This window comes from Capsella rubella, unplaced genomic scaffold (assembly GCF_000375325.1).
Source record: "Capsella rubella cultivar Monte Gargano unplaced genomic scaffold, Caprub1_0 scaffold_1, whole genome shotgun sequence".
Classification (NCBI taxonomy): Eukaryota; Viridiplantae; Streptophyta; class Magnoliopsida; order Brassicales; family Brassicaceae; genus Capsella; species Capsella rubella.
Window position 1 is genome coordinate 2184575 of NW_006238923.1, and position 12251 is coordinate 2196825.

Below are 12251 nucleotides of genomic sequence, written 5' to 3' on the forward strand. Positions count from 1 at the left end.
TTGGTATTGGCAGATTTTACATGGTATGCAGACATCTCTACTAGTCCAGGCCATTATGTTGTTTACTGGGAACTGAAATCGGAAAACAAAAAACACAACCCTTGAACTGGATGACAGGCTACTGATGGGTTGTTGCTATAAAGTGGAAGAAAAGCTAGGCATTCTTTACAGGAGATCTCGGAGTAAGGATGATTCAATTGGAGCTCTGGAGATCAGAGTGGTACAACCAAGAACATTTGATTCTCTGATGAACTTTTTCATCTCTGAGGATAGCTCTTTAGCTCAATACAAAACACCCGTATGCATGAGATCAAGCCATGCCTTAGTCATTCTTGAAGATAAGGTCTTCAAACGGTTCTTCAGCGATAAACCAACTCCACCTCTCTGACTTTAGCCATGTAATGTATGTTTTGGAATAAAAATTTGTAACAGTTGTGTGTGAAATGTCACATGTACCATACAGCTCTAGGGATGTGATCGTTTAGGCAAATAAGTCCCAAGAGTCTCGGAGTTACACTATATATATATAACATGCATATATTGTCCCAAAATTTAGATGAAATATATATAAATAGCATAAAAGTTATAATGGGATCAGATGATCTGGAACATCAAGATAATGCTCTCAGTGGCTTCCATGAAGCAGAGTCCAGAGACATCACACCTCGAGATTCTAATATGTATATTTTTTTACTCAATTCAAAAACATAATACTAAAATAAGACAAGAAACAATGCAAAACTTTTGAATCTGAATCTACATCTTCTTCTTCTCCACCCAATAATTTAAGAAAACCAAAAAAAAAGTCAAGTCTCTTTCTTTTCATAGTTGTTATAATTGAGCTAACCCCAGAAACAAATAAAGTCACTTCCTAATTAACACAAAGTGTCCAATGCCTCATGAAATGGATCGTTCTAGGGTTTCCACAGCCAAACTCCTCACTTTGGTCGTCGACGGCGACTACTACGGCGGTTCATCGGCCGCCGTTCCCTTCAAATGGGAATCTCAGCCCGGAACTCCCAGAAGATTCTTTAAACGATCCTCCTTGTCCGGTTTCGATTCTGATTCTGATTTCAGTTCTCCGGTTTCATCACCACTCACACCTCCTCCTTCTTACTTCTACGCTTCTCCTTCATCTTCCTCTACAACTACAAAACCCGTAAACCCTAAAAAAGCCAACACTCTCTTTGGTTCCTTGCTTCCCAAGAATCGTAGCTCCCCGTCGTCTCCTGTTTCTTCTTCTTATTCTACTTCTTCTTCGTCTTCATCAACAAGGTCGCCCTCGTCTTCGGTTCCACCTTCTCCATCGAGGACATCTGATTCGAGCAGAAGGAGGAACAGAAGGAGATCAATGTGGTCCGAATCTGCTTCGAGTTTAGACTACGGATCATCCAATCATTATGCAAGAACTTCAGGATGTTACGCTTCCATCGTCAAGGTGTTACTCAGAGATGTTAAGTGATTCTGCTTGCTTCTTTGTTCATCTTTCTCCTAATCTGTTATTAGTTGCACTTTTTTTGTATTCTCCCAAATAATCTCCGAAACTATATGTATGTTTCCTCTCGATTCATATCCTCTCATCTTCATTTGGTCTTCCATTTATCTAAATTAGTTACAATGATTTACATAATAAAGAAGAAGAAAAAAGTGACGACCATCAAAAGCAAAATTGAATAATCAAAGTAGGCCAAAACTATACAGAGATGCATCTGGTATTTTCTGGTCTTTGTTATAATGAGAAATTTCACAAAAAAAAAAACAGTAATTTACTACAATGAGATCAGATCTAAGCATGTTCAGTACTGCTCTACTTTGGTGTGCACCTCAATATCTTTACTTAGGGTTAAATCTCAATCATTGACTTAATTCCTTAATTGTTGTTATCCTATAGATTTGGGTTCGTTTACGGAAACACCCATCACGTGACACCCACATGTACATGGTGCACGTCTTGCTTGTGGATCTTTAAATTATTCCAATCAGGTGACGTTTTTGGCTCTGATACAAAATTTTCACAGGCTTTGGTCAATTTTAAAATTCAAAAATCGTGTTCCCTCGACCATAAAACAATACAAATAACTCAAGCTATTTTCTCCAAAGATTTAGAAGACGAAATTGCCCTCTTCTGCAGCAGAAGAAAATGCTTCACCTTCCATCTCACGGAGCGCAGTTGCAGTTGAATCATCTATTCCCAACAGATACTGCAACCTCGAGACTTTTTCTGGCGCGGGTTTAGGATCACTCTTTGAATATATAGCATATAGATCGGATAATTCATCTGAGACCTCCCATGACATTGGCTCAGCTGGCACAGCTTTGTCACATGCAAGCAAATCATTCAGCGACGAGACCTGCAACCATAGAAGAAGCATTCACATGTCATACCCACAAGTTCAAATATCCAGAGTTTTCTACGACATAAAAAGAGGGAAACAGGATTTGCATACCACTCCTTTAGCGTTTCTCTGCCGGAGTAATGCCACAGCTTGGATCAATGAGTTTGATAATCTACTCTTGGCGAGATCATGGACAACTCTTTTGGCCTTTTCCACGTCAATACTGAGATCGGATGGGATTGTTTGGTAGACTTCGATTTCATCGAATTCACCTGTTCCTGATGAGAATATGTCATTCACTGTCTTCTTAAATAATTTTTCTCTCAGGCTCACGGCAATCATGCTGTCAAGACTCACGTTTGCCTCCTTGAGCTCCCGTATCTGCTTTATGTTCAGTCTTCCCTGGTTAACAGCGGTTTCTATCGCGTTTGCCATTTTTGTTGTGGTTATATTCTTTATAACCTTCTCCGCTTGTGGCTGCGGCAAACCAACTTGTTTTTGCAACTCGTCTAGCTGCTCTACTCTAGCCTTTGTCAATTGCCCATCAGCTAAAATCACTTCAGCTTGTTGCCTAAAAGCCTGCTCGGCTAAACCTACGTGAATGTTAACTATTTCTTTCGAAGTCAATCCGAGAATCCCGCCAAGCTGATTCAGAAGCAAGTACTCTGAATCGTCTCTCTTTGTTGTGATCTGGGCGCCAAAAGGAATTCTTGTTACCTCTCCGGTTAGACAGTAGACCAAGTATGTTTTGTAGAGATCGATTCTGTCCCTGTCGGGAAGGTCATCTTTAAGAGTTATCTCAGTCTGGCCATGCTTCCCCATCTTCTCAGCGAGTTCTTTGTTGGGCCTTGTCTTTCTGAGGGATTCAAGAGATCCCCATTCCTCATCTTCACCATCTTCTTCTTTCTCTTTAACAGGCTCCTCCTCAGGTGCCTTATCAGAAGATTCTCCCTTAATATCAGCCACCATTTCAGTCACAACTAACGTGTTGAAAGCAATCATCTTCTTGAGCTCCTTTGCTGACTCAGTGCGGTTCTCTGCTGCTCTTGCTCGTCTGATATAGTTTGTGAAAACCCTACGGACCTGCATCAGTGAAGAGCTTTGTTTTTCATGTCCTGCTATGAGAAGTCAGAAAAATAACAAATCCTAATACCAAACATGGAGAAAGTAAATAGTGTGATACTTACAGCCTTGCTAGCAATAGACATGGCAGTTTCTCTGGATAACCGAAGACCGTGGGCAGCCTTTCTTACTGATTTGCGAGTTTCAGCATCATAACCATCCACTCCAGAAGAAATTGCATCCCTGACAACCTGGAAAAGATAAAACAGATAAGTATTAGAAGGTAAACTTTTTTGCAACAAGATGTGAAGGTTATGATGTAGTCAAAATCAAAGTCAATGGAAAAAGATTGAAGACAAAAGATGAGATAATATGTATTATCAACATATGTTTTTCTAAAAGACAGCAGGAAATTGCAGTGTCAATACCCAAGAACATGGCAAATAGGATAAAAGGAGGTGATATTGGATTACCTTTTCAAATATGGTTCCACAGATTTCTGCATGAGCTTTCTCAACGGTTTGCTGGGGAACACAGAGCATAACTCTTAACCTCAATAAAGCAGCAACATTGTCATCGCTTAGCTCTCCATCAGTAACACACTGTTGAAGCTTCTGCCGATAGATTTCTGTGGAAGAGAAGGTGCTTGTCAGATCATTGAGAAAAAGACCAAAATAGATATTAAAATTGTAAAGTAACAGCATGCAACCCTGTGAAAACGTTGAAATTGTTATAAGTCTGTTAAGAACCAAATCTACAAAAGTAAAAGCTAGCTTGCAAAGATAAGGAACCAGTAGTTTACAATCCATCAACCAAACTTATAAGATTTTAATACATGGACCTATCTTACATTTGGGTGATTTTTAGCAATTCAAACTGTATACCTCATCCATAACGTAACGACATAATGTTTCATTGGTGAATGGAAGGTCTGCCATATACCTTCATGGATTGCACCTGCCTTCTGTGCATCAAAGTGCAAATCTTCACAAAGCTTTTGAAGGTATTTTGCTTTACTGTCTTGTGCTTCAAGGTCACCACTAGAAACAGCATTAGCAAGTCTTTTACGGTATGCCTTGGACGTAACATCAACACTAATAGCTTCAGCCTCCCGTGTTCCCAGTCCGAGTATGTTTCTAAGTTGGCTCATTGTTACGAGCTACCATTCAGTAAGAAAACAATCAGAAATGAAAACATAATGGGATTTGGATAGAGGAAACAGCATCTGAAACACCTGCTCTCTAAAGAACTTGCAACCAAGCTTAAGTATATAGTATCTTATATAAACCTGGTGTGAATTTACCTTATTGTCTTCTATGCGCCCATTAGATAAAGCATCTGTAACATATGCTCTATAAAGGAGCTTTAAATCATCCATTCTCCTCTCGAAATCAGACTCCTCACCTAAGCCACAAAGATGCAAGGTTGAGAGCCTATAATTCTTATTCAGAAAAGAGAAGGTCAAAAGCATCTTCACCTATCAAAGAAATAGGGCCAACCCCGCGTGCAAATTGATCTGCCTCTGAATGACTTTTCAAGGATACCAGCAGATTGTTAAACTCCAGTACTTTTTCAAGCTCTTCCACGACAGATGCCAAACTCTTCCTGCAAAAAAATCAGGTTATTTAAATGACATGCATTGCAGCTACTATAAACTAGATTTGCTAGATGATCTAATCTGTATCCACTATGCATTATTAAATGGATATAAAAACGCCTAAAGATTCTAATCTCATAACTTTACTTCACAGTATACAACTATTTAGCCTTAAACTATTTGAAAATACTTATACTAAAAGACACTTCACAAAAAGCAGAGAAGGAAAATATCACTGATCACTTTTTGCAAAAACCAAAACTCAAAACTAAAGGCAAAACTTCAATCTCTTATCATCCCAACCAATCTCACTGTTCAAGCAATGGTTATACATATATCCACCCAAGCCTACAGCAGAAGTCACAACTAACTAGTATAAGAATAAAAAAGTTGAATGTGTAAAGCAAATTAATTCACATGGATTATAAGTATTCTATGCATCATTCTGTAAGCAATATGTTAGAGTGCTTTACGCTGCTCGTGTGCGAGATTTTAGTATGCTGAGCGCCGATGAAATGTTCTCTATGACTACTTTTCTCGTATGCTCTCTAAACAGGTCTTCAGCAAGCTGTGAGGAGGAAGAAATTGTCAGAAGAAGCATAACCAGAGGTGGAGGAAGTCAATGTCACAAAGAAATAGAGTACCTCATCAGAGAGCTTGAATGATAGTTGTGCTTTTCTAAGGTCCACAAGGTTTTCTACGTTAATATCTACAAGAACATGTTTAGAAAGATAACCATGTAAGTTTCCAGGCATCAAGCTGAGGAAAAAGCTAAACTATATCTATTTTCCAATTAAAATGAGAAGGATTTATTACATCATTAAAGTCCCATGCAGAGTAACAATTAAGGTTAGTATTCAGACAACTTTCCGAGAAATGAATATTACAAAACCAAATCGACAAAAGAGTGCCACAATAATTGATACAACCAACAAAAGTAAACTTTCTCCGTTCTACAACTGTAACATTACTTGCCATCTCATAAAGTAAAACATGAATAACATTACCTCTACCAACTAATTTTAACCGTTCGGCATACAGCTGCTTTGCATTTTCGCGGATAGCAATCTCAACCTAGAAATAAGATAAAGACATTAGCAGAGATTTCAGATTACTATGTCGGAGTAAGTTGCTATGCAACTTCTCAAAAAACAAATATTGTGCAAAATCAAAACTATGTAAAATTGGAGATGCCTACCTGAGCATCTGTGACCTTCAATACTCGCTTCCAAGGCAAAAGGAAGGATGATGCGTCTCCAAACACAAGAGCTGAAACATATACAAGCCTCATAAATGCCTGCACTGGAAGCATACAACTTGTGATCACGCTTGGGTTCTCTCTTTTCTAAACAATCCTACAAAAAGATAACAAATACTAGGGACTGGCGACTCACCCTACGCTGTTCTGCATCACCTTCACGTTCCCCAGTCTCAAGTCTTTGCCTAAAAATCCTGCGGCCAATCTAAACAAAACAAGGAATTGGTAATTATGCAATCAAGATATTTCTGAATCAGCTGCAGAAAAGCTAAGGGCTAATACAAACGAAGAAAAGAATCTAGAAAGCACCTCCATGTGCATGGCAGCTGCATCAGGGTCGTCTATCCCCAAAGCATTTTTGAACTTGACTATCTTAGCCACTTCATCCCCTTTAAGAGACTGTCCTTCAGTTGGAAGCACGGAAGTTACATACCTAATCAAGATTAAGATGCAACGGTTAAAACAGAATTCTCCAATTAAGAGAAAGGAGGAGGACAACATCTGACTATTTCGGGTTTCAATCATCACTCACCGGCAGTATATATCACAAATCTCAGCCTGAAATGCCTCATCGCCTTTGTTAACACCATACCTGTAAGACATAAGAAGGATTGTTAAGTACACTTTTTGTGTAAATCCCAGTAAAATGACAACAATTCAAGCAACCACTAACCTATCAGCGATCTTTTCTACATCCTCTTTCGTCACAGCAGCAGGATCTTCAAATTCGGCAACATAGTTATGCAAACTGATAGCAGCTACCTCCGGTACAGCAGAGTTCAACGCATATACGACAGCTCCACCGGCGGCTCCAGCAACAGCAGCACCACCAAAGGCAATATTCCTGGAGCCAGCCAAACGAAGCCCAAGGCCGTAACCGGTAGCTAAAGACGCAGCTAAAACAACAGCAGAAGTTGCTAGCCTCACCGGCGGCGTCATTTTCTCAACAATAGGTTGCAATCCAGTGAGCTCCTTCTTATTTCCGTGTACATCGTTGCTCTTGGCCTGCGTAGATACTGATACTTGGTCGGAGGAAGCAGCTGAGTTACGAGGGAACGAAACTCGATAACGACGGCGTGCCAAACACTCAGACTTGGAGAAACGGTGAGGTAAAGAAGGTAGGAAGTGACAGAGAAGTGGAGACCGAGGAGAAGGTGAAATTGGAGCGTTAATGGCGGTAACGAGGGAGGGATTCATGGTTCCCTCTACTGTGAAAGACCCGAGCAGTGGTAGGGAGAAGAAGCTCGTAGGGTTTAACAGAAGGAAGAAGATAGAGAGAGATGCGGAGGAAGAAAGGGGAAAGGGATAGGGCCTAACAAAACATCGAAATGCCCTTTCGAACGCCAAGACGTTTTTTAATAATATTTTAAGACTGGGTGCTGTTTTATTTAATTTTAAACGGTAGGAAGTTTAAAGTCAAAACAAATTAGACGGCGTGTGTAAATTGGAAACGCGACGATTTCTCTCCTCCGTTATGTCTGTCTGCTTCAGTTAGGGCAGGGGTAATGACAGTGTCGTCGTCTTCGCGGAGCTCAGTTAAAAAAAATGTTAACGGCTGATATACCGCCGAATCAGTCAATCTACATTAAAAACATCAATGAGAAGGTCAAGAAAGAAGGTAACGTCTTTTCATTCCTCTGTTTCAATCTCTCTGATGTGGTGACTTTCTGTGAGTTATTTTACTCCTTCTGCTTGCTTCAGATTCTGCAATGCTTGAGTTGCTTGTTCCCAATTTTTGTCTTGTGAGCGTCTCTTGATTGAGTTATCGTGTGTTAGGTCTGACAAGGGTTTACACTGGTTGAATTAGATGCCTTTCACTTTTAGGGAGGTAGGAATTTAGGAGAGTCGTCGTCTTGGCTCATTACATAGGTCATTTAGATTGTTGGATTGAATTTAATTTTAAGACTTGAGCTGCTTTTGGTTTCTTAGACCTTTGTTGTGTAATTGGGTGATAAGAGTAATGCTTAAGCAGGTGTTAATGTTTCAACCTTTTGTTTTTGTTTTTCCAGAGCTGAAGAGATCTCTTTACTGTTTATTCTCTCACTTTGGAAGGATACTTGATGTGGTTGCGCTAAAGACTCCTAAGCTCAGGGGACAAGCATGGGTTGTCTTCACTGAAGTCACAGCTGCTAGTAATGCTGTCCGTCAGATGCAAAACTTTCCCTTCTATGATAAGCCAATGGTACCTTTTCATGCCTTATGTTCCAGGTTTATCTATCTCGCTATACGTTTTTTTTGCTGAAAATTTCTTATGTGAGACTGTAAGCTTAGAAAGTTGTAGAGATTAACTTTGGGAATTAAATTTGCTTGCTGATACAAAATTGAAGGAAATATGACGACATTAGATGTTGAGGTATATGATTACAAAAGTGATTGCTAAGTAAAAGACTAGTGAAATTTAACTTGCCATTAAACATTAGTATTCACATCATGGCTATTTGTGATCTGTCTCGGTGCAGCGAATACAATATGCAAAATCAAAGTCAGATTGTGTTACTAAAGCCGAAGGGACTTTTGTTCCGAAAGAAAAGAAGATAAAGCAAGAAGAGGAAGGTTTGAACTTTCGTGTCCATCCCAAAGTTCAAACATTTCAGCTTGTTTTTATCTTACTCTTTTACTTTCCATATGATATTTAACAAAACTGCACATTTTACTTTCAGTTGAAAGGAAGCGACATGCTGAAGAAACTCAACAACCAAGCATGCCTAATGGTGCAACCGCTCAGAATAGAAGGCCTGTGGTAATTTCTCTTTCTTGCAGCATTCCAATAACACAACATTTAACTTCTAACATACATCATTGTTGCAACTTAGTCTGTAAATTCTTGTTTCCGCATTAATCCAATAACCGTCTCTGCAATTTTGCAGCCTCTTTTCCAGCCGAGCGGGCAAGACACGATGTCACCAAACAACATACTCTTCATTCAAAATCTTCCCATTGAGACCACTAGCATGATGCTTCAGATGTTGTTTGAGCAATACCCAGGATTCAAGGAGATAAGAATGATCGAAGCAAAACCCGGAATTGCGTTTGTGGAGTTTGAAGACGATGTTCAATCTTCCATGGCCATGCAGGCTCTTCAGGGTTTCAAGATCACTCCACAGAATCCAATGGTCGTCTCTTTCGCCAAGAAGTGAAAACTAACGGTACCTTTGAACGAACTATGCTATGCCTTTGCAGATGAATGCCTAGTGATACACTAATTTGTAGTTGTTTAAAAGGCAAACCGTTTTCTTTTATTTGGTTCAATTTCGGTTTAGTGGTTTGAGGAACCTAGAAGCTTTAAACCAGAATGTGTTGAGATCGAAGAAGCGTGGTTGGAGAAAATCCCACTTTAAATGCCTTCTTATTATTATTAGGACGTAAAGGCAAATTAAAACCACGAATTTAGAATAAGAAGATTATGGGTTATTAACATCAACCTTCTTATGGTTGTTTTTTGTTAGTGGGTCGTCGCTAGTTGGGCCGGCGCTTGCCCTGTTTAGAGGAGTAAGTTCTCGTCTTCCTTCATGCTTCTTCCCCTTATCTTATTTGGGCCTGCGTGTCTGTTGGACTGTTGATAGTCCTGTAATTGGGCCTGTGTGCCTTTCTTTAGGCCCTTGTGGTCTTGTATGTTTTTGTAAGGTGTTTGCCTTACTGGAAACTAGAGGAGAACCCGTGCTTGCGCACGGTTGAATAATTTTTTTTGTAAAAAAATAAAAACTTGTAGTGTATAAAATATGTATTGTATAAATATTTGGTGTTTTTTTGTATATTTTTATTATATGATTAATAGATAAGGGTGTAGTAATTTTACTATGTTTATTTTTGGGCTTTTATATAAGCACGCATATATTGTAATATAAGTATATATATATATATATATATATGTGTAATATCAAAAAAATATATATATTTAACCGTATTTTTCAAACTTCTTCGTGTGATCCTTTCTAATATAAGCTCCCATTTTGTCACCCTATACATTAAAACCCACAATTATAAACTATATGAAGCTTATATAAAGTACATGTGGTAAATGAAAATAAAAGACATACTTTTTCATCCGCAAGAATCAATTCTATTGATTCACCAGACTTAGCTGAAAACATTCTCCAACTATGAAGAATTTTGACTTGAATATGCCATGAGTTTTTGTAAGTTTTCAAATCTTTGAGTGGTGTGAATGAGAGGGGAAGAGCCATAGACATTTTTGCCGAGTAGGGTTTTTTAGGTTGCAAGAAGAATATGATTGAAAAGCAAACGTAGAAACAAAGAGTTCTAAATTATTTGTTTTTGGAATGGAAAATACTTGAATTATGGTAATTTTAAAACGATTTGGGAGTATAATTAGCAGAATATTCTCTAGACGCAATATTCATTCGAAGATGATTGTGGTTAGAATATCTAATCATTTTTTTGAAATTAACGATTGTGATTTGTTTAGTGGAAACTAAAGGCTAAGATCCATTTTCCAATATGTTAGCTAATATTTGATGACTATAGTTCCCTAATTTGATGGGATGATGATAAATTATAATTTGTAATTTAGGTAAGATGTTATTAGATTTCGAAACCGGTAATATATAAATTTCCGAATAAACAACGCAAATTGAGGCCATTGGACTTGCAGATCAACCGATTTAATAAATGCTAAAAATGAACAAATGAGATTAAAGCTTGTGATTAACGGATGTGATTTAACATATTAAACACCGATCTAAAATATGGTAAACAATGAACGAATGAGATTAAAGCATAATCATTAACGGATGTGATTAAACATATTAAACCCGAGTAATAGATCCGAAAGATTAGTTAGATCCGCGTGTTATTAAAGCATGTGATTAACGGATGTGATTAAAAATATTAAACCCGATTAACAGATCCGATTAATTAGTTAGATCCGCGTGTTAACCCAGTTAGAAATGAAAAAAAAATTCATTTTAAAACTAAAGTGTAAATTCATTGTGTACTTCAGCTTTAATAGTATAGATAGCGCGTGTATATTAGATTTGATTTTAATATAAATATGCATATATTGTATATTGTTTGGTTTTAATTTGACATGTATATTTTGTATGTAAGTTATTGTGTATTTGAATATTTTTTAAACAAATAGTTTTAGGAAATTTTAGTCGACTAACTGATGTTTGTAAACTCGATAATCATATTTGTATAATTTTTTTATTATTGTAAACTAATTTGGTCTATAACATTAGAGTTTAATTTTGGATATGGCTAAATAATTGTGTATAGTTTTAAAGCACCCGTTAGGTTCATATTTTTGTTAAAATATGCCCGATCATATTCTTACGGGAGAATAGTTTTATTTCTTTTTGATAAAATAGAAATATTACAAATATTTGTTAATCATTTTTACGGTAAATATATAATTAATATATGATAAATTAATCATTTTTTGGCTTGGATCTAAAAATAAATAATTGAAATTCAGCTCGGAGTTTGGCTCTCATTTTTTTTTTCTTTTTATTGATTTTGTCTCGTTACATCTTAAAATATATATTTTTAAAATAATTAATGGCTATGCTTTTAACGTGTAATCACAATTCATGAAATCTTACCAGTTTACATTTATACTCTGTATTTCGTAATCCACATTTTGAAGACCATTTTTCTTTAAATCCTGCATTTGGCCTATACTCCAATTCGTTATATGAATCTCTTTTCAGGATTCCCCGGTTTAGACTTCTCTTGCTTAAGCTCCTCCAACTAAATTAAATTGGAATCCTACACAAAATACATAGTTATTATCAGTTTATTTAAGTAAGAAATAATAAAGAATAACTTTATAAACCAAAGGATGAAAGAAATGATAATTTAATTAAAACGCATTGAACAAAACAAAGGAAAAATGATATAGGACTAAAGAAAAAAGAGTAAACAATAACAATGGTATCATATTGTGTAAACGATGGATTATTTATAGTGCTTGAAGTCGGCTACTTAGGTTTGTTAGGTTAGAAGAAAGAATATAGAATATCTTACATTTAAAATT

At 37.2% G+C, this 12251-nt stretch overlaps 3 protein-coding genes across 4 annotated transcripts; 2 read left to right on the forward strand and 1 right to left on the reverse strand.

Moving 5' to 3' along the window:
• Window positions 1-862: 862 nt before the first annotated feature.
• LOC17897623 (putative protein TPRXL) lies at window positions 863-1535 on the forward strand. Its single transcript, XM_006303153.2, has one exon. The coding sequence runs from the start codon at window positions 893-895 to the stop codon at window positions 1460-1462; it is 570 nt and encodes a 189-aa protein (XP_006303215.1). The 5' UTR covers window positions 863-892; the 3' UTR covers window positions 1463-1535.
• Window positions 1536-1936: 401 nt separating this feature from the next.
• On the reverse strand, window positions 1937-7549 carry LOC17898679 (protein TIC110, chloroplastic). The gene is made up of 15 exons (XM_006306607.2): window positions 6927-7549; window positions 6786-6845; window positions 6563-6686; window positions 6390-6458; window positions 6194-6292; window positions 6003-6069; window positions 5640-5704; window positions 5469-5563; window positions 4876-5003; window positions 4702-4802; window positions 4341-4557; window positions 3872-4026; window positions 3524-3649; window positions 2448-3419; window positions 1937-2351 (listed from the first exon to the last, which is right to left on the reverse strand). Exons 1-15 carry the CDS (start codon window positions 7448-7450, stop codon window positions 2103-2105), a joined length of 3051 nt encoding a protein of 1016 aa, XP_006306669.1. The 5' UTR covers window positions 7451-7549; the 3' UTR covers window positions 1937-2102.
• Window positions 7550-7712: 163 nt separating this feature from the next.
• LOC17899597 (U2 small nuclear ribonucleoprotein B'' 2) lies at window positions 7713-10057 on the forward strand. 2 transcript variants are annotated; one of them, XM_006303274.2, is made up of 6 exons: window positions 7713-7871; window positions 8263-8435; window positions 8713-8806; window positions 8914-8993; window positions 9121-9399; window positions 9700-10057. In XM_006303274.2, exons 1-5 carry the CDS (start codon window positions 7799-7801, stop codon window positions 9388-9390), a joined length of 690 nt encoding a protein of 229 aa, XP_006303336.1. In that variant the 5' UTR covers window positions 7713-7798; the 3' UTR covers window positions 9391-9399; window positions 9700-10057. The 2 variants fall into 2 exon arrangements, with proteins under 2 accessions (XP_006303336.1, XP_023645766.1); XM_023789998.1 differs by lacking the exon at window positions 9700-10057 and having other exon boundaries at window positions 9121-9592.
• Window positions 10058-12251: the final 2194 nt, after the last annotated feature.

Bases quoted from the DNA above. Each gene is read 5' to 3' on its own strand.
- LOC17898679 (XM_006306607.2), bottom strand. From the start codon at position 7,450: ATGAATCCCTCCCTCGTTACCGCCATTAACGCTCCAATTTCACCTTCT. The intron at 6,846-6,926 runs GTTAGTGGTTGC...TATGTCTTACAG, and splicing joins GTAGAAAAGATCGCTGATAG to GTATGGTGTTAACAAAGGCG. The intron at 6,459-6,562 runs GTGCTTTCTAGA...TGTTTTGTTTAG, and splicing joins CAGCTGCCATGCACATGGAG to ATTGGCCGCAGGATTTTTAG.
- LOC17899597 (XM_006303274.2), top strand. From the start codon at position 7,799: ATGTTAACGGCTGATATACCGCCGAATCAGTCAATCTACATTAAAAAC. The intron at 8,436-8,712 runs GTACCTTTTCAT...GTCTCGGTGCAG, and splicing joins CCTTCTATGATAAGCCAATG to CGAATACAATATGCAAAATC. The intron at 8,994-9,120 runs GTAATTTCTCTT...GCAATTTTGCAG, and splicing joins CTCAGAATAGAAGGCCTGTG to CCTCTTTTCCAGCCGAGCGG.
- LOC17897623 (XM_006303153.2), top strand. From the start codon at position 893: ATGCCTCATGAAATGGATCGTTCTAGGGTTTCCACAGCCAAACTCCTC.